This window comes from Leucoraja erinacea, chromosome 9 (genome assembly GCF_028641065.1).
Source record: "Leucoraja erinacea ecotype New England chromosome 9, Leri_hhj_1, whole genome shotgun sequence".
Lineage (NCBI taxonomy): Eukaryota > Metazoa > Chordata > Chondrichthyes > Rajiformes > Rajidae > Leucoraja > Leucoraja erinaceus.
Genome location: NC_073385.1, coordinates 55729727 through 55751098, shown reverse-complemented (window position 1 = coordinate 55751098; position 21372 = coordinate 55729727). Strand labels below are relative to the sequence as shown.

General features: G+C 47.5%; 1 protein-coding gene across 2 annotated transcripts in view; it reads left to right on the top strand.

Moving 5' to 3' along the window:
* LOC129700404 (sushi domain-containing protein 6-like) overlaps positions 1-18760 on the top strand; it is a 60210-nt gene extending 41450 nt beyond the window's left edge. For both annotated transcript variants that reach the window (XM_055640852.1, XM_055640853.1), the window contains 4 exons: positions 8525-8722; positions 10433-10571; positions 10845-11260; positions 14576-18760. In XM_055640852.1, coding sequence (XP_055496827.1) covers positions 8525-8722; positions 10433-10571; positions 10845-11260; positions 14576-14601 — 779 coding nt within the window. In that variant the 3' untranslated portion in view covers positions 14602-18760. The remainder of the gene's footprint in view (positions 1-8524; positions 8723-10432; positions 10572-10844; positions 11261-14575) is intronic.
* Positions 18761-21372: the final 2612 nt, after the last annotated feature.

The following is a 21372-nucleotide window of genomic DNA, read 5'->3' as shown; positions in this document are numbered from 1 at the left end:
AGACAGATAAATGAAATTAAGATACAATTTAGCTTTGATCCAATGGTAGCATAAGATAAGATTGTGGGGCTGAGTGATGTTAGTATTGATTTATTATTGTGATGTGTACTGAGATACTGTACTTGTAATGTGTACTTTATTCACTGTGCTATTCTGGTGAATCAGACCATTCAAAATGTTGACCTGAAAAGTTGGCTCTTAAGTCAAGTCAAGTCAAGTCAAGTCAAGTTTATTTGTCACATACACATACGAGATGTGCAGTGAAATGAAAGTGTCAATGCTCGCGGAACAACAAAACAACCAAACAAATTATAAACACAATCATAACACACATATTATTTTACATAATAAATAATAAAGAAGGAAAAACGTTCTGTACAGTTAGTCCCTGGTGAGAAAGTCGTTTACAGTCCGAATTGCCTCTGGGAAGAAACTCCTTCTCAACCTCTCCGTTCTCACTGCATGGCAACGGAGGCGTTTGCCTGACCGTAGTGGCTGGAACAGTCTGTTGCAGCGGTGGAAGAGGTCTCTCATGATTTTGTTTGCTCTGGAGTTGCACCTCCTGTTGTATAGTTCCTGCAGGGGTGAGTGAAGTTCCCATAGTGCGTCATTTGTACCAATAACGAACAGTCTCTCTGCAGAGCCTTCTTTGTCCTTGGCAGAGCAATTCCTGAAAAACAGATGGTAATGTTCCCGGGGTTGATGCTTTCCACCGCCGACTGCGTAGAAGCACTGGCCCATCCTCGGAGACACTCTGAATTTCCTCAATTGCCTGAGGTGGTAAAGGCGCTGCCTTGCCTTACTCACCAGTGCTGAGGCGTGTGATGACCATGTCATATCCTCAGAGATGTGGACTCCCAGATATTTAAAACAGTTCACCCTATCCACAGGATCCCCATTTATACTCAATGGAGTGTACGTCCTCGGATGATGTGCCCTCCTAAAGTCCATGATCAGCTCCTTCGTTTTTTTGATGTTCAAGAGGAGGCTGTTCTCCTGGCACCAGAGTGCTAGATCAGCCATCTGTGTTGCTACCCACTGATGCTGCCTGACCTGCTGAGTGATTCCAGCAATGTTCAGTTCTTCCTATTCCTAATTGTTCTTCCTATTCCTTTCGCTTCCAAGACACTGCTATTCATTGATGCAACTTTGACTTTTTTGTTCCCAGACTCTGGAATTCCCTCCCTAAATTCCTAAGGACGGCACGGTGGCAGAGACCCAGGCTCGATCCCGAATTCTCAATTCCTTGCTGTCTGAAAGGAATTTTAAGTTCCCCCTCCCCCCCCCATTACTGCGTGGGTTTTCTCTGTGATCTTCAGTTTCCTCCCACACTCCAAAGACATAGAGGTTTGTAGGTTAATTGGCTTGGGTTTGTATACTTGGTATAAATGTAAATTGCCCCCAGTGTGTGTAGGCTTGTGTTAATGTGCGGGGATCGCTGGTCCCGGTGCCAGTGTATCTCTAAACTAAACTAAACTAAACTAAATGTATCCACCTCATTAATTTCCTTGTTAAAGTGGCAGATAAGAACTTGGAATATTTTGAGGCATAACTGTATTTCAAGCACTTTACAATCAGACCACTTGTATAGTGGCCACAGCTGGTAAGTAGGAAACAGACCAGCCACAATGGCATTCACCACACTCTCAATGGTCAGATCTTTTATTTAACCGGTTCACTGAGAGAAAAAATTGGCCGGGGCACAAAGAATCCCCACTGAAAGTGGTGCCTCGGGGATTTCTTCTTCACGTCAGATAAAAATGAAACCAACATCGTCTCGACCTGTAACGTCACCTATTCCTTATCCCCAGCGATGTTGTCTGACCTGATTTACTGCAGCTTTTTGTGTCTATCTTCGGATTAAACCAGTGTAAAATCATAAGTGATAGGAGTAGGATTGGACCATTCGGCCCATCATGTCTACTCCGCCATTCAATCATGGCTGATCTATCTCTCCCTCCTAACCCCATTCTCCTGCCTTCTCCTCATCATTTCTGACACCCGTACTAATCAAGAAATCAGCAGTTCCTTCCTACATACTTCTCAACATTTACAATCTTATCTTAAAGACAGTCATACTGATAGCACGGCCCCAATATTGGGGCAGCAGCCTGGCATTTTTTTTCCTTGGTGACAATCCTCTGGAGAATCTCAGTTTAGTTTATTGTTACATGCACTGAGGTACGGTGAGATAATCTTATCTTCTGGGTCAAGTTTCTGTGCACTTAATTACCTCCCTAAGATTTCCTCGTGGCTCTGTGCCCCATATGGTTTAGTTCTGCTCTTGTGAAGTGCCTGGGTGCATTTTGATTGCATATGTCGTTGCATGTTGATAGTTGCTCCAGTATTGGGCAAGCTACCATGACTAAGTAGGTTGGCCTGCCTGGTTCGTTATCCACTCCTCTGCCCTAGGTAGTTTCATCTTGTCACAGGCACAGGTCCTGTCTGCTCCAGTTAAACCATTGGGAGGGGGAACAAAGTGGAAACCTCTGAGATGCTGAACTTCCACCCCCTCACCCCCCCCCCCACCCCACACACACCACACACACACACACACACACACACACACACACACACACACACACACACACACACACACACACACACACACACACACCCCCCTCTCTGGCCTGTTCTTGATGAAACTTGACTCCATTGAGTTTATCTAGGGTGTGGGAGGGAGATAATGTTGGGGGATGGAGGGAGGGAATCATTTTTAATGGAGATTTGAGCCCCAATTGCACCACGGTTCACTTCCAAAGAAAAGACCATCAGACATAGGAGCAGAATAGGGCCATTCAGCCCATTGAGTCTGCTCTGCCATTCAATCACGGCTGATCTATTTTCCCCCTCAACCCCATTCCCCTGCCTTCTCCCCATAACCTTTGACGCCATTACTGATCAAGAAACTATCAATCTCTAAAAAAAAATACTCAATGACTTGGCCTCCACAGCCATCTGTTGGCAATGAATTCGACAGATTCACCGCCCTCTGTCTAAAGAACCTCCTCGACTCTATTATTCGTCCTTTTCTTCTAAAGCTGTGCCCTCTGGTCCTAGACTCTCCCACTACTGGAACCATGCTTCTCCCCTCTCTCTGACGCCTTTACTCAGTGGCTCACTGCTGTGATTGCCGTTTGGAGTCATTATCTTTTTGTCCCATCTCATGGAGAGGAAAACAGATCTTTGTGGGGCTGCACAAGTGCTCACATTCTCAGTGCTGTTGGTACAAAGGTCTGATTGTGTTTACACGGTGCAGGAGTACAGCTGCGTCAGGCTCCATGGTTAGGGAAGTGAAACAGAACTACAGCCCTGCTGCACAGCTCACCAAACACAGTCTGGAGAAGGGTCTCGACCTGAAACGTCACCCATTCTTTCTCTCCAGAGTTGCTGCCTGTCCCGCTCAGTTACTCCAGCTTTTTGTGTCTTATCTTCATCAAACACAGTGCCTTGCTGACTGCCGCTCCCTCTTGAATTCCCTCGGCCGCATGGTCCACTCTGCCTGTTCCTGAGAGAGTTTCTCTCAGTTAAGGGCCTGTCCCACTATACGAATTTACCCAAGAGCTCTCCCGAGTTTAAAAAAAAAATCAAACTCGGGAAGTATGTAGAATGTACGTCGGAGATCGGGACGTCTCTTAGCGGCTCATAACGCTAACGGCAGGTACCCGGGAAACGCGGTAAGCTCGTGAAGTTTTTTCAACATGTTGAAAAATGTCCACGAGAGCCCGAGTACCTATGAGCGGCTATTACCGTAATTCTCCGAGATCGAATCAGGGGAAACTCGGGAGAACTCTTGAATTACCTCGTACAGTGGGACAGGCCCTTTATGAAATGAAGTTTGTCCAACTCGGTGTGAGTGTCTCTGTGCAGGAACTTTAGAGATACAGCGCAGAAACAGGCCCTTCGGCCCACCGGCTCCGCGCCGACCAGCAATCACCCTTACACTAGCACTACCCTACACACTAGAGATTATTTACAATTTTACCAAAGCCAATTACTCTACAAATGTGTACGTCTTTGGAGTGTGGGAGGAAACCGGAGCACCTGGAGAAAACCCACGTAGTCACAGGGAGAACGTACAAAGTCTGTACAGACAGCAGCTGTAATAAGGATCGAAGCCGTGTTTCCGGCGCTGTAAGGCAGCAACTCTACTGCTGCGTCACAGTGTGCCGTCCTAACTTGAGCAGGTAATCAAGGCCGGGTCTCCCAGCGCTGTACAGAGGGGGTCTTCGCAGTCACAACGCCACCGCTTGATAAGATGTTTAAACCAAGCCTGTGTTCTCAGGTGCCTGCATTTAGGAGCAGGGCACATCCTGCCAGTGTGTTGCGTAGTGTTTTATTTTCAAACCAACATGACTAAAATGATTGACTTATTCCCTGAGTCAAGAGTGCTTTATTGTCATATGTCCCGGAACGGAACAATGACATTCTTACTTGCTGCACCACAACAGCATTGTAAACACAGTGTTCAATAGATTAAAAAAAGTTGAATCATAAAAAGACCCACTATGGTGCAAAATCAAAACAAAGCCCAAGTCCCTAGTGTAAGCCAAACCGTTTGTTAACACATTGCAGGATGTATTGGTACAAATAGCTTTATGATTCCCAAATGTGGCCATGATTCATGATTGTTGCTGTAATGCTTATGGGTTGCTCTGAAATCTTGCCTTGTTCTTGTCTCAAATGTATCCTTCTTTGGCGTGTGTGTGTGTGTGTGTGTGTGTCATCTCTTTCCTATTTGTATTTCCTGTGTGTGTGTGGTCTTGTGTCTTTATCACATTCCGGTGTGTCTGTGTGTAGCTATGTCACTACCTTTCCTGTGCGGGAGTACGTCTATTTTTCTTCCCTTCATCGGCATGTTTGTGTGTCTTTGTCTGTATCTCTATCACTTTCCTGTGTGTCTGTGTACCATTCCTCTATATCTCATTCTTGGTGCGTGTGTGTGCGTGTCTAGGACGTTCGTGCGTGTGATTATTCTTTTTTATGTGGTTATCCACTCATTTCTGCCCTGTCCTGCCTGTGAGCTGTGTGCGATCATTCCCCTCGTATTAATTGGTGTCTATCTTAGGCTGACCTCCAGCCCTTGTCAGTCTCTCATGCCCAGTTCAGTCTGATGAACGTGGAGGGTGAGATCAGCTTTTAACCCAGCCATGTCCTGCGCATTGTCTGATCTCAATCCCTCTAACAATGGGCTGTGTCGTACTTGGACAGGAATGTGGCAGCTGTCCAGGGCACTTTTGGTGATATTGTTTTCTGCTGTAGCAGCGAGCTAGTTTGTGATTGAAAAGGAAGATCTTGCATTTTTGCAAGACTTTTCCTGTCAAGGAGCACCCAGCCACGCGCGGTTGACAACTAATGAGGTATTTTAGGAGTCTGATTATTCTGTAATGAGGGGTTAGATACTCAGACAGGGGGAGCAATCTTGTCGTCTAACGAGTGGCGGATCTCTGGAATTCTCTGCACAGTGGAGTCTCGGTCACGGATGATATTCAGGACAGAGACCAACAGACTTTTACATATTGAGTTAGTGCAAGGAAGCCATGAGCTTACCGAGTAGCAGATCAGGCATAAGGTGTTTAAGAAGGAACTGCAGATGCTGGAAAATCGAAGGTAGACAAAAATGCTGGAGAAACACAGCGGGTGAGGCAGCATCTATGGAACGAAGGAAATAGGCGACGTTTCGGGTAGAAACCCTTCTTCAGACATAAGGTGTTGATATCATGCTTCTGCCACCTATTTTTTAATCTTAATGTAGAAATGCTTTGTAGCCAATGTGGACACAGCTGATCAACGCTTCATAACCAAGAGGCTGTACAAAATGGAGCCGTAGGATCTTTTATACCAGTCTCCGATGACACTCCCTCTGGGCTGTTTAAGGATGACCGGCTGGGTTTTATATTCCAGTCTCTGGTGTGGGACTTCTGACCCACAGCCGCCTGCCCGACAGGTGGACAAGTGGCCAACTGAACCTCAGCTGACAATTAGAACATAGACCAGTACAGGCACCGGAACTGGCCCTTTGGCCCACAATGGTCACTAATTCACAAGTTATAAGAGTTGAATTAGGCCATTTGGCCCATCGAGTCTACTCCGCCATTGATCATGTCTGATCTCTGCCTCCTAATCCCATTTTCCTGTCTTCTCCCCATAACTCTTGACACCCATTGAAATCAAGAATTTGTCTATCTCTGCATTAAAAATGTCCACTGACGGGCTCCACAGCCCTCCGTGGCAATGAGTTCCCACAGATTAACTACCCTCTGACTAAAGAAGGCAGCAACCAATGTTGGTTCCAAACATGAATGCTGCCAAGTTGAACTGATTTGATCTGCCTCGGATTCAGATTCAGATTCAATGATCTGCCTGCATTGTATGTGATTATGTGATCCTTCTATTCCTTGTGCTTCCATGTGTCTGTCTAAAAGTCTCTTTAATGTCACTATCGTATCTGCCTCCACCACCACCCCTGGCACTGCGTTCAAGCCCTCCCACCACTCCCTGTGCAACAAACACCTGCCCTGTACATCTCCATTAAACTTTCCCCCTCTCACCTAAGAGCTGTGCCCTCTAGTGTTGGACATTTCCACCCTGGGGGAAAAAGCTTCTGACTGTCATTTCTCTCTAAGCCTCATATAATTTTATATACTTATATATATGGATGGGGAAGGTGGCACAGCGGTAGAGTTGCTGCTGTACAGCGCCAGAGACCCGGGTTCAATTCCTAGCCACAAGTGCTCCCTTTACGGAGTTTGTACGTTCTCCCCCTGATCGTGCGTGTTTTCCCCGAATGCTCTGGTTTCCTCACACACTTCAAAGATGTACAGCTTCGTAAGTTGATCGGCTTAGTAAAATTGCAAAGTGTGTGTAGGATAGTGTAACTGTACGGGAATCGCTGGTTGGCGCGGACTCGCTGGGCCAAAGAGCTGGTTTCCACGCTGTATCTCTAAACTATACAATCTCCTCTTATAATTGTCGCCCACATCTTGAGAGACCATGTCTTGGCCCGCAATGTCCCAGCTTGATTCAGAGTGGTGTAGGTGCAGCCTCCTACTCAGATTCAGATTCAACTTTAATTGTCATTGTCAGTGTACAATACAGAGACAACGAAATGCAGTTAGCATCTCCCTGGTAAACAGTCCATGGTTGGGGTGAGAGCAGTCCTTGGCGATGCTGAGCGCCCTCCGCAGACAACGCTTGCTTTGGACAGACTCAATGGAGGGGAGTGAGGAACCGGTGATGCGTTGGGCAATTTTCACCACCCTCTGCAGTGCTTTCCGGTCGGAGACAGAGCAGTTGCCATACCTTACTGTGATACAGTTGGTAAGGATTCTCTCGATGGTGCAGCGGTAGAAGTTCACCAGGATCTGAGGAGACAGATGGACCTTCTTCAGTCTCTTCAGGAAGAAGAGACGCTGGTGAGCCTTCTTGACCAGAGTTGAGGTATTGTGGGTCCAAGAGAGGTCATCGGAGATGTTGACCCCCAGGAACCTGAAGCTGGAAACAACCCAACAGTCATAAGGAATAGGAGTAGAATTAGGCCATTCGACCCATCAAGTCTACTCTGCCATTCAATCATGTCGGATCTATCGCTCCCTCCTAACCCCATTCTCCTGCCTCCTCCCCACAACTCCTGACACCCGTACTAACCAATAATCTATTTATCTGCAGTGCTTTTAGCATTGAGCTGATGGGGATTCCCACTGGAGATTAATTGTCTTGTTGGTGAATGAATGACCGTGTTCGGCCTTGGCCTGTGCCTCGAGCGTGGTTACTGCCCAGCTCTGAATGACGACCTCTTTTAATCATCCCCGGTGGGTGTCTGAAGAGGTCCCGTGGCTGTTGCTACGGCAACCACTGGGCCAGATGCCGCCTAAGGTGGGCTGAAGGACCAGTTTCCATGCTGTATGACTCTATGACTCTGGTGAGGGATGGCTCAGAGGGATGGCATCATTAGATGAAGACTGCTGAGCAGGTGGGGATGGGTGGTCAGCCTGGAGGATCCCAGTGGGGTGGGAGGCCAAGTAAGGTGGCGGTGTTGGGGAGGCCTTTGTAGTCTCGGAAGGTCACGTGGACCAGAGGAGACCAGTTGAGGATATGAGCTGTGTCACTGGCAGCATGGACTCATGCCATCTCCAGCTCCAGCCCTTTGGGCAACACAGTGGCACAGCGGTAGACTTGCTGCCATACAGCGCCAGAGACCCATGTTCGACCCTCACGACAGGTGCTGTCTGTACGTAGTTTGAACGCTCTCCCCGTGAACTGTGTGGGTTTTCCCCGGGAGCTCTGGTTTCCTCCCACACTCCAAAGACGTGGAGGTTTGTAGGTTAATTGGCTTGGGTAACGATTGTGAGTTGTCCCCAGTGTGTGTAGGATAGTGTTAGTGTATGGGGTTCGCTGGTCGGGTGTGGACTTGGTGGGCCGAAGGGCCTGTTCCTGCACTGTATCTCTAAACTAAGCTCACTGAAGAGCTGTCTGTGAATCCCAGCTCCCTGCATTCTCTGATCCTTGTCCTGTTTCTTCACAGCCAACTGCCGGCACCCTTTTCAACCGGAAAATGGGGGTTTTGCTTGCCACCCATCCACCTGCAACGACTTTGTGCCCAAGACGGTCATCGAGTACTTCTGCCATGAGGGCTACACACTGAAGGGGGACTACAAGTACCTGACCTGCAAGAGTGGAGAATGGGAGCCCGCCATGGAGGTCAGCTGCAGACTAAATCCAGGTCAGTGTCGGGCTCCTGGCTTCAACCTGGGCCCATCTTGCAATTCAGGGTGGCGCAGTGGTAGAGTTGCTGCCTCACAGCCCCTGGTTCGATACTAACTGCAGATACTGTATGTACAGGGTTTGTAAAACCGCGTGGGTTTCCTCCGGGTGCTTCGGTTTCCTCCCACACTCCAAAGATGTGCAGGTTTGTAAGTTCATGTTGCCTCGGTGAGATTGTCCCTAGTGTGTGGGAGAGTGCTAGTGTACGGGGTGATCACTACACAAAGTCCAGTACCTGCTCTTCCACCAAGATGCAGCACAGAACGCCACAGGAGATCCTTTTTCCCTGTGGCTATATCCGCACAGGCTCAGCAATCGTTTTGCTGAACACCTCCGCTAAGTCCGCCTTAATCTACCTGGATCTCCTTAATTCCACGTTTCATGTATTTTGTTGTTGTGTTTTGTGACTGTTGGCAGACCAGTTTCCATCCTGGGATAAATAAAGTTCTATCGTAAACGTATCATCAGCTCCTAATTGGTTCAAAAGTGCATTGAGATTTACTTGAGATGAGAAGTCGTGCACATTTACAACCAGGGCCAAAGGTCACAAAAGATGACGGTGCAAGTTACTGCCCACTCCCTCCTTTGTTCATCTCCTGACCTTTAACTGGGAAGAGAGTCCACCCGAGTAAGATGTCAGCTGTTCAGTACAATAATGCTTGGTATTCTGTGGCCCTTGACTCACTCCCTACGTTATGTTTGACTTATTTTGGCCTGCAGTTGTACATAGCAATAGCATGAATGGTTTAACATTGCATGGGCAAATGTTATAACCTCATGAATACCTTAAAGGGATATTAAGCTCACAAATTGATCACAAATCTCTCCGGAGATGCTGTCTGTCCCACTGAGTTACTCCAGCATTTTGCGTCTACCTACGATTTAAACCAGCATCTGCAGTTCTTTCCTTCACAATAAACTTAAATCTTTCTTTGAGATTGTCAAAGGTTACTTCATAAGATTGAAGGTTACCACCTGAATCTGAACTAACCTTCAATTAGATGAAGTAACCTTATGAAAATCTCAGATATTCGATGTAACAAATGGCCTAAATCTGCTCCTGTGTTTTATGATCATATGAATTGTGTCCATGTACCTTGCCTCAAAAAATTGTCAAATAATTTATTGCCCATGTACCTGTTTTACTGATATAATGATTGTTATACCTCCTCTGGAGGTTGGCTGATATTAAGAGACTCATCACCCTCTTCTCAGGCAGCAACACTTGTGTCATTCTGTTTGTCTTGGTTTCATTCCCAACCCCACCTCTCTTTCACAGACATTTCCTTTGTTCTCTGGAGTCCTCCTCCTCTACAATTTAGAACGTATCCAGTTTCAAACTTTCCCCAGCTCTGATCAAAGTTCACTGACTTGAAACGTGAACTCTGTTTCTCTCTCTGCAAATGCTTCCTGGCCCGCTGGGCATTTCATGCATTTTCCAACTTTATTTCCCTTTCCACAAACCTGATCCCTCCGGTTTTAACAAATGTTGTCCCTGCCTGACCTTCTGAGCACCTTCAGCACTCTCCATTTCCTATTCAGAGACACGTGTTAAATCTTGACCGCTGGTGCTGTCTGTGTGGAGTTTCCATGTTCTCCGTGTGACTGCACGGGTGCTCTGGTTGCCTCTCACGTGGTGCGCTCACTCTGTTTACCCTTCTCCGTTTAGCTAAAAAGAGCGGGGAGAATATCGGGGTGCCGACACTGTCGATCGTGGCGTCCACGGCCAGCTCTGTTGCCCTCATCCTCCTCCTGGTCGTCCTCTTTGTTCTGCTGCAACCCAAACTCAAGTCGTTCCACCACAGCAGGTGAGGGAAGGTCTGGCGGGGAGGTGCGTGAGAGAGGAGAGTGGGGCGCGAGGGGGAGGGGAGTGCAGGGGGAGAATGGGGGAGCGTGTGGGGTGTAGGTAGTAGTGAGAGAGACCATGAAGGAGCAGAGTGGGTTGGCGGGGAGTATGGGTGGCGTGGGGGAAAGAGCGGGAGTGGGGAATAGGTAGTATTGAGGGAATGCCATGGGGAAGAGGAGTAGGTTTGCGGGGAGCATGGGGAATTTGACTAACGGACGTGTGTTTGTGCCGCCAGGCGGGACCAGGGCGTGTCCGGCAACCAGGTCTCCATCGTGGTGGACGGAGTCCCCGTCTCGCTGCCCTCTTATGAAGAGGCTGTGTACGGCAGTTCGGGCGCCGCCATCGCCCCCTCCGGCTCGCGGGTGCAGATCGTCATGGCCGAAGGCCCGGCGCCCGGAGCGCAGGCGGCAGCAGAAGTCCCCCGCCCCGGGGGAGGGGGGGACGGTGGCCCCGGCCCATCCCAGCCCTACATCACCAGCAGCAGCAGCAGCCGCTCAGAGACTGTACTCATCCACCACCCCGCACCCTCCTTGCCCGACAATTCCCGCCGGGGACCACTCAGGCTCTCACAGTCTTCCGACACTCAGGACTCGGAGAGCAGTGACGTCCACAGTCTCCTGTCTCTCAACTCCCCCGCAGGATCTACTGACGGTGAGCGGGGAACCTCTTGGCCTGATGTTGTCTCTACGGGCACTGAAAGCTGGTGGTCGGGGAGGTTCACCAGAGCTGGAAACGGTGCAGAGAAGATTTACAAGGATGTTGCCAGGACCAGAGGGTCTGAGCTATAGGCAGAGGTTGTGTAGGCAGTGGCTCTATTCCTTGGAGTGCAGGAGGATGAGGGGTGATCTTATAGAGGTGTACAAAATCATGAGACGAATAGATCTGGTAAACGCACAGTGTGTCTTGCCCAGAGTGGGTGAATCGAGGACTAGAGGACATAGGTTTATGGTGAAGGGGAAAAGATTTAATAGGAATCTGAGAGGTAACTTTTTCACACAAAGGTTGGTGGGTGTATGGAATAAACTGCCAGAGGAGGTAGTTGAGGCTGGGACTATCCCAACATTTAAGAAACAGTTAGACAGGTACATGGATAGGACAGGTTTGGAGGGATATGGACCAAACACGGGCAGGTGAGACTAGTGTTGGCCGATGTGGGCAAGTTGGGCCGAAGGGTCCGTTTCCACACTGTATTACGCTCTGATCTTCACAGCATCTAATGGGATTCACGTTGCATACCTAGTAGTAGATGCACCATGATACCTTTAGGGAGGTCTAGAATCCCTAAGTGCACAGTGAATTAGATATGGAGCCCTGGAGTCAAACAGTGTGGAAACAGGCCCTTCGGCCCAACTTGCCCACGGTGACCAACATTTCCCACAATGCCTAGGCACGTGTATACCTGCACTAGAGGTGGGGGGGGGGGGGGGGGTCCATAAGCTTGGCTTAGACTGAACAAAGGCAGAGTTGGAGTAACTCAGCAGGTCAGGCAGCATCTCTGGAGAAAAAGATGGGTGACATTTCAGGTCGGGACCCTTCATCAAACCGAAAGTAGAAGGGAGGGAACTGGAGGTAACAAAAGGACTAGAACAAAGCAAAGCAGGGTCGGCAACAGATGACCAAGGAAGGGTGGAGCCCACAATGGCCCATTGTTGGCTGGGGTAGAGGTGATAATGTGAACAGTGGAACTGGTAGAACGTCTAGCTTTGGGGTTCGGGGAAAGGGAGTGAATGCAGGGGTTACTTGAAACTCGAGAAATCAATATTCATACGGCTGGGTTGTAAGCTGCCCAAGTGAAATATGAGGTGATGCTCCTCCACTTTGCTTGTCGCCTCACTCTGACAACCAGGAGATCGTGTATGCCTAGGCGGATGTATAGGAGCTCCTAACTAACGTACAGGCTTAGATGTTGTATCAAATTAAGTCTGTGTAATATATTACAGGGCAGAACTGGTGGGCTAATTGGATCATAGTCGGGCTGCTGTTGACCGAAAGCCTCTGGAAGTTAGTGAATTGAATTAGGGGCATTTTAAGATCAGACACAAAGTGTTACTGTAACTCAACGGGTCAGGCAACATGTTTGCCAGAGACGCTGCCTGACCCGCTGAGTTACTCCAGCACTTTGTGACTTTTTCTGTAAAGTAGCATCTGCAGTTCCTTGTATCCAGGTTGTGATCAGGGCCTGATTAACTCGGTCAAAAAAGAAAACTACCAGAGTGGCATCTGTGGAGGATATTGGACAGACAACGTTTTTAGTCGGCACCCTGGTTTAGAAGCCTTCCAGCATCTGCAGTCCCTTGTGTCTCTGGATTAACTTGATGCCTACGGTTACTGAGCTCTTGTTTCTGCCTTTTCACTGCCCTCAGCTATGTCATTCTTCATCAGTGCTTCCATCTGGTGGACAAGACTCGTTCCACGCTCTCAAGTCTAGAATCTCCAAGTACACAGTGAATTAGATATAGAATCCTGGAGTCATACATCGTGGAAACAGGCCCTTCGGCCCAACTTGCCCATGGTGACCAACATGCCCCATCTACACTGGTCCCATCTGCCTGGTTTTGGTCCATATCCCTTTAAACCCACCCTATCCATGTACCTGTCTAAATGTTTCTTAATCACTGCAATTGTACCTGCCTCGACTACCTCCTATAGCAGCTCATTTCATACACCCACCTCCCTTTGTATAAAAAGTTACTCTTCAGTTTGCTTTAAATCTTTCCCCCCCTCACCTTAAACCTATGTTCTCTGATTCCCAATTCCCCTATTCTGGGAAAAATACCCAATCTATTCATCTCATGATTTTGTACAACTCTATAAGATCACCCCTCATCCTCTTGTGCTCCAAGGAATAAAGCCCTAACCTGCTCAAAATCTCCCTGTATCTCAGTCTCCTCGAGTTCTGGCAGTATCCTGGTAAATCGTCTCTGAATCCTTACAAGCTTGACAACATCTTTCTTATTACATGGTGACCGAAACTGAACACGATACTCTAAATGTGGCCTCACCAACATCTTATATAACTGCAACATGACCTCCCAACTTCTATACTCAATGCTCTGACTGATGAAGGCCAATGTGCCGAAAGCCTATCTACCTGTGATGCCACTTTCAAGGAACCATGCACCTGCACTCCTAATTCCCTCTGCTCCATAACACTCCCCAGAGCTTTGCTATTTACTGTATAGGTCCTGCCCATGTTAGATTTTCCAAAATGCAACACCTCACATTTCTCTGTGTTAAATTCCATTAACCATTCCTCAGCCCACCTGCCCAACAGATCAAGGTCCTACTTTGATGACCAACATGGCGTGTGGCTCGCTCTGCTCACTGCCCCCACATCAGGTTGTAATCAACGGGGGGAAATAACACGGGTCAGAACAATAATGTGGAACCTGTAAGAGACGGCAGGAGGCCATTCGGCCAAGTGTAGCTGTTGGTGTCCTCCACCAATGTAGCCGGCATTCAGTCTACTCGCTCAGCCTCTTGCAGCCGGTCTGCTCACCGCTCCTCCGCCTGACTCTTTCCTCTCTGGGGTGGCCAGACGGGCCTTCCGGGTGGGTTCCCGGTCAGCGGCGCGGGCCCTCGATCCGGATATCAGGGCAGGAAACTGGAAGTCTTTAAGGGGAAAGAGATTTGCGGAATCAGAGGAGGTACGAGATATTTAGGGCTTTGGGGCTGGAAGTGACTATAGCAGCAGTGTGGGGTAAGGCTGCCTTTCACACCGGGGAGATGATAGTATGTGTAGGAAGGAACTGCAGATGCTGGTTTAACTCAGTGGGACAGGCAGCATCTCTGGAGAGAAGGATTGGGTGACGTTTCGAGTTGAGACCATTCTCGACCCAAAATGTCACCCATTCCTTCCCTCCAGAGATGATAGTATGTTCTCTTGTTTGCTGTAAGGTTATGAATGATTAGCTTGTCTCTTGACCCATTTGCGCTTCACTCAAACCCTGTTCTCTTTTCTTTCAGATATTCCACTGCTCAAGGACGCTTAACATGATGGGTGCGAGGTATACTGCTCAGCTTCACCATCCTCTTCAGCACTTGATCCTCCATCTCCAGCTCACTCACTCACTCTATTCCAAGACCCCAAGCCAGAGAGATGCTCATTGCCCACTGGTGACAGGGACGTGATAGTGACGCTGTTTGTTCTGGGTATGTTCTGCCAGTGGAATTAACCGGTGTGACCCAGAGGTTGCCTTCACTCACGCTGGTTAATTCTGGGCGAGGTGACTGTGCAGCAAGGGATGAATAACCCTGATATTTGCAGTGCAGGGCTGGGGTTTGATGGAACATGGTGGGTGAGAGCTTGACCTGTGCATTTTATCCACACTTTCTGGTTTGGCCCTCAGTGCCGTTTTTGCATCCATCTTATTCAGCTGCTGCCCGGTCCACTTTAAAGGCATGCTCGCCTATCTCCAGCTGCTAATAGAAACTTGAGAACAAAAGCAGAACCTGCATTAGATCGTACGGTCTTTCGTGCAATAACAGCATGACCGATTCTGTACCTTGTCTACTTTGCTGCACAATTCTCCCTTAGTTCCCAACTTGTCCAAAACTACTACAATCTCCGTCTTGCGCATGTTGAATGACTGAGCATCCATAGCCTTTTGGGCTAGAGAATTCCAAAGATTTACAGCCGTCTCATTTTACCATGTCGTGATCATGAATAGTTGATCCTTTTTCCTGAGACATGCCTCCTAGATGGGGGCACTCCGGCCAGTTTCATTTCACTCGTGTCTCGTTCTATTAAAACACAGTATTCATCAATCTGGTGAGACATCCCCTTATCCCAGGAATCAATCTAATTAATTCACACTGTTCTTCTTTGGGTATGCGGGCCAAAACAGCGCACAGTGCTCATAAAACTGCAATGTATTTGCATTAGAGTCCAATTGTATCCCCTCTGCCTTGTAAAAAAAAAAAAACAGGAACTCAACGGATTAGGCAGCATCTGTGGAAAGAAATGGACATTTGGGTTGGGACCCGAAATGTCCTGATCTAAAACATCATCTGTCCTTTTTACAGATGCTACCCGACTCGCTGAGTTCCTCCTGCAAATAGTTTTTTGCTCAAGATCCCAGCATCTGCAGTCTCTTGTGTCACCGCTCTGCCTTGCCTTAAAGGCCAACGTACCATTAATCTTTAACTCCCACCGTCAATGCACATTAACTTCCTGGATTTCATGAATTTCTATGCCTAGTTCCTGAATCTGAAGAAGGGTACCGACCCGAAATGTCCTCTGTCCATTCCCTCTGCAGATACACCTGACCTGCTGAGTTCCTCCAGCACTTTGTACTTTGCTCAAGATTCCAGCATCTCCAGTTCCATGCCAAGATTCTCCATACATTTGCCAACTTCTCACCGTCAAGAAATATTCTGGTTTTCTGTTCTGCTGACCAAAGTGAACAGCTTTTCATTTTCTTGCAGTGTTCTCTCACTTCAAAGCTGTCTCAGGTGGGAACCAATATAAAACACATGAAGCACACACTGTTTGCGAGGGACAACATGAGATATAGTGATCAGTGGGTGACATTTGGTGAAAATTGCTCAGTGCTGAATCCATTTAGCACTTTTCAACCCCCCCCTCCCATCCTCTTCCCAGGTTCTCTGGCCACTTAATAAATCACACTTGGCCTCGGAAAACCAGATTCAGCATTTCAGCAGGTAACCATTCACGCAGAGGGACACAGTTCACAAACAAGGTCATAAGTGATAGGAGTAGAATTAGGCCATCAACGCATCAAGTCTACTCCGCCATTCAATCCTGATTGATCTATCTCTCCTTCCGAACCCCATAGAAACATAGAAATTAGGTGCAGGAGTAGGCCATTCGGCCCTTCGAGCCTGCACCGCCATTCAATATGATCATGGCTGATCATCCAACTCAGTATCCCGTACCTGCCTTCTCTCCATACCCCCTGATCCCCTTAGCCACAAGGGCCACATCTAACTCCCTCTTAAATATAGCCATTCTCCTGCCTTCTCCCCATAATCCCCGACACCTGTAGTACACAAGTATTGATCTGGGATCAGGAAAGCTTGCATGATTGATGAAATGGTGGTAGAGAGTTGGTTTCTTCAACAGAAATAACTTGTATTTAGTCCACGATGTCCCAATGCCTCAAACGTTTTACCACCAAATTAGATACTTAATAGTCATAACTATTAATAGTCACAATCATTGTGAATTAATGGTCATAACTATTTAGTCACTCATAAGAGCACCAAAAAGATACGTTTCAGAGTTGTTGGTTTGAAATTTAAATTCTTTACCAATATAGAAACATTGGGCTAATTTGCATCTCCCCACGAGAGCAGATGGTACCTTAGTCTAACATCGCCTGATGACTGTGCAAATGGCAGTGCAGCATTGTCACAGATGGGCACTGGGTTGTGCCCACCCTGGACTTGTGCTTCAGTCTCTAGAGATGGACTTGCATCCACAACCATGTGAGAGGCTGACAGGTGAGCTATATCTCAGCCGTGAGATCATTGTGCGGCTTGCTCCTTTTCCCCACCCTAGATCACAGATGAACCATTAAAGCCGACCCCATGAGTTCAAGCGAAGATCAAAGCTGGGGCGTCCACATCTGAAATCCTCCTCACACCCACTCCAAATGCCTGCAAACTTCCATGGCTGGATTACCAAATACCAGTGGATATTCTTCGCCCTCATGTGGTGTAAATAAAAGGGAAATTGGGAATCTATATATTTAATCTTTTTGCCTTGCAGATTTAAATGGTGTGTGTGTGTGTGTGTGTGTTTTACTTGCATTAGCCTTCACTTTAGGAGATTTTGGGCCCCAGGTTATGACTCAACAGTAGACATGGACATATCACTTTATTTTTTTAAATATTGTCCTCACAAAGCATCTGTGCACGATACACTTGTATTTATTTACTGTAACAAAATAATTCTTCCTGAGGCACTTCACGGGAGTGTTGCCACAAAACTGAAAAATAAATATCTTCCTAACATGGCATGGGATTGTGGGGTGACTATGGGGAGTAGAGAGGCAGTGAACTTTAGGGAGGAAATCCCAGAATTTAAGATTCTGGAGGAGGTTATGGAAATGGGGAAAGATTAGGAACATGTGACTATGGGGAGTAGATCTAGCCAGCTGCTCGTTTGATGACTGGCTGATGACTGCTGACCAGATAGACGAAGATTACGGTGTTCTCTTTCACAAAGCCCATGTATAAACTTACTCTCTGTGAAACCTCCACATGAGGGCAGTGATTTTCTGTACATCTAAGGGCCCCACTAATCTGTTGATTCTTTGCTTTGTAGCTTGGGTGGCTGCTAAGCAGCAAATTACGCTCTGGTCCCATAGTGTGCAGTAGTTTTACTGAGTATAGTTATATCCACCCAAACTCCTGACCAGTCGGAACTAGGTTTCCCGCAATTGTGCAAAATGTGTTTGTTGACGAACAGAGAAACCTTTATAGGACACCAGTCATTGTGGACCATAGCAATATTTATCCTGCTATCTTGCCCACCAATCTAATTCTAACCCTATCAGCGTTTCTTTTTGACTTTGCCTTATGGTAGTAAATTTTACATTTTCACCATGCCTTGAGGGATTGATGAGCCCACACCTCATCCACAGCAACGAGATCAAACCTGCAGTGAACTTAGCCAGAATCCAGGTGTTCCCATCTTCCTGGCCCTGATGTTCGAGAGGCTTCCAGTGTGCCAAGACGTGTGAATGTGCATCCAAATCGTGTTCTTGGGTTGACTTGCTTTTTTTTTTTTGTAACACGCCTGTACCTTGGACTCTTGGCTGTAGAGGAGAGGAGGGATTGAGTGGGATTGGCCATTTCTTTTGTAAATATACATTCTCTAGCGTTTCCAAATGAGGAAGAGGATGGCATTGTGCAGCGGGGGTTGTACTGCTGCTGATACGGAGACAAGTGCGCTGTTTCTTGTAACTTGCCTGTTAGTGTAATGGAGTGGTGCTTGGGAATGTGTTGGGGTCACTCAGACCTGTCCATCTTTGGCTTTTGCTTTAAGGTTTCTTTGGAATCCTGTATATTGCAATGGGTGTCAAGATAGTATTTTAATATTTGTACAAAGTTAATTTAATTTTAATTGTACTATGTATATAACTGCATTTCTAAATAAATTTACTCTAAGTGAGGTAACGGTCAGGAGCAGTTGTTTTTTTTTAACTTGTCCTTTCCTATTGCAATAATTTGTCCAATTGCAACACACTTAACACTGCCGCTTACAACCTGCAGTGGCGGCACAGCGGTAGAGTTGCTGCTTCGCAGCGCCAGAGTCCCAGGTTCGATCCCGATTACGGGTGCTGTCTTTACGGAGTTTGTACGTTCTCCCCGTGACCACGGGGGTTTTCTCGGAGATCTTCGGATTCCTCCCACACTCCAAAGACGTACAGGTTTGTCGGTTCATTGGCTTGGTATAAGTATAAATTGTCCCTAGTGTGTGCTGGATAGTTTTAATAGGCGGGGATCACTGATCGATGCGCATTCGGTGGACCGAAGGGCCTGTTTCCGTGCTGTATCTCTAAATTAAACAAAACAACCTGCAGACTCTTTGATCATAAACCAAGGTCAATGTGGTTCAGTACTGCACCAAGCACACTGCGTAACCCACAGTGCAGAGACCTCATCCAATGTATTGTTATACTTTACAGTCTGTTCCTTCAAGTCAACTTGCAGGAAGTAGTCTTTCATTTTGTCCATTTGGATGCAATACCATCTAAATTATTCACAGTTCTTTGGTGAGATTTCTTCCTATTGATTTACCCCTGTAGTTTTATATGTTAACTAGACCAAGTGCAGACTGGTCCCACAATGCAAGATTCCAACACTCATCCGTTCCCAAACGCAATATTGCACCACTAAAACATAGCCCCCAACTGCGCAGACGCGGCTCATTTCTCCTCCCACCCCCCCCCCACCCCCCCCCCCTTCAATCCCAAGAGAGGGAAGAGGAGAGGGTAGAGGGAAGGAGGGGGGGGGAGGGGGAAGGGAGGTGAGGGAGGGGGCAATAGAGGGAGGGATAGAGGTGGGGGAGGGTGGTAGTGAAGGTAGATGAGGAGGCGGCAACTCCCTCCTCCAACAACCCCCCCCCCAATCTTCCCTCTACCACCCCACTCCCCGACCCATCTACCGCCTCTTAATTTCCCTCATCCTCCTCCCCTCACTCCCATTCCCTGCCCCAGGACCTATTCGGGTCATAGAGCAGCGCCATGGCCTGGAACTCAGCCTGGTTCTCGTACTCTGCGTGGCCCTGGCTGTAGACTCCAGCCGTCAGCTCGGCCGCCACCTGGGCTCCAATGTAGGCCCCAACTTCATCTCCAGGCTCGTCCTTGGTTCCAGCGGCGGCTTATTTCTCGGCCCCGGCCATGGCCCCATCCCCGGCTCTCATTCCAGCTTGAGCACCAGGCTCGGCTCCAGCCAGGGCCCGCGGCACCACCATGTGTCGGGCGCCACCAGCCACCACCACGAGCGCTGGTGTGTCCCGTCCTGCCTTGCAAGTGCATTGTGACGTCACTCGGGGTTTTTTTCCCAAAATGGGTGAGTTTTAAAATTTTTAAAGAGTAATATCATCGGAAATATGACTGGAAGATGTTTATCGCCACCACGGGGAAAATGTGAGTAGGAGATGTGAAAATGGGAAGGCTGCGGCCTAGCGTTTGGAAGAAGATAGCAAAAGCAGATTGGCACATCGTCAGCACAAACACAAAAGTTTTACTTTTTGGGAGAGTTTTAGTATTATAGAGATTGGATTGTCAGGTGGCACAATGGTAGAGTTTCTGCCTTTCAGACCACGGGTGCTGTCTGTACAGTTTGTATGTTCTTCCCGTGACCTGCGTGGGTTTACTCTGGGAGCTCTGGTTTCCTCCCAAACTTCAAAGATGTACAGGTTTATAGACTAATTGGCTTGGTAAAATTGTCCCAAGTGTACCAAAGTGGTAGAATGTGGGGATCACTGGTCGGTGTGGACTCAGTGGGCTGAAAGGCCTGTTGTCTCTGAACTAAAAAGAAATGTAAAAATTAAATAATCTCAAAGATGATTCTAGAGCCTTTACTTAATCAACATAGTGGAGACATAGTAAATTGCCCTTAGTAGGGATTGGATGAAAAAGTAGAATAACAGAACTTGTGCGAAGGGATGGCGATGGTGGGGGTTCAGTCGGCTGAAGGGCTTAATTGTTTGTCGTATCTCTAAAGTTCCTCTGCCCAAAATGTGCAAATCATGGAGACAGCTCATTTTGACAGATAAAATTCAATTGTTCCCTAGCCAAAAGAGAAAAATTGTTGCCTCTGTTGAGAACAAATCCCTGAGCTTGGTAGAAACTTTGTCTAATGCCACCAACACTAAGTTCGCTTGAGTGTGAAAGAGCAGTGTATTGAAAAACAAAAATACTTCTGTAAAACTGATAATCCAGCATCTAATCATTCAGAGATCTGTATGGTTTACAATCTAGCTCATTTGTTAGTCCAGAGTACAAGCAGGATGTATCCAGGATCTGATGTGCAGTCTGGGCTGAGTTTGCAATACTTGAAGTCAGGACCACAAGGAAATTTGCAGCCAGAACCATGGTGGTGTTTTCCCCCTTTTAAACTCAGTGGGTCTACTGGAAAATGTATGCTACTGTATAATGTAAAAAATGAAGTGCATGTGGGTATTAACAGGAGTAATATCCAAGTTCAGAACGTCTTCTAGGTCCAGCACTGCCAAATTCCCACAGTGCCCAATTCCAACTTTCACTTTGGTTCACTCTACAAGGAAT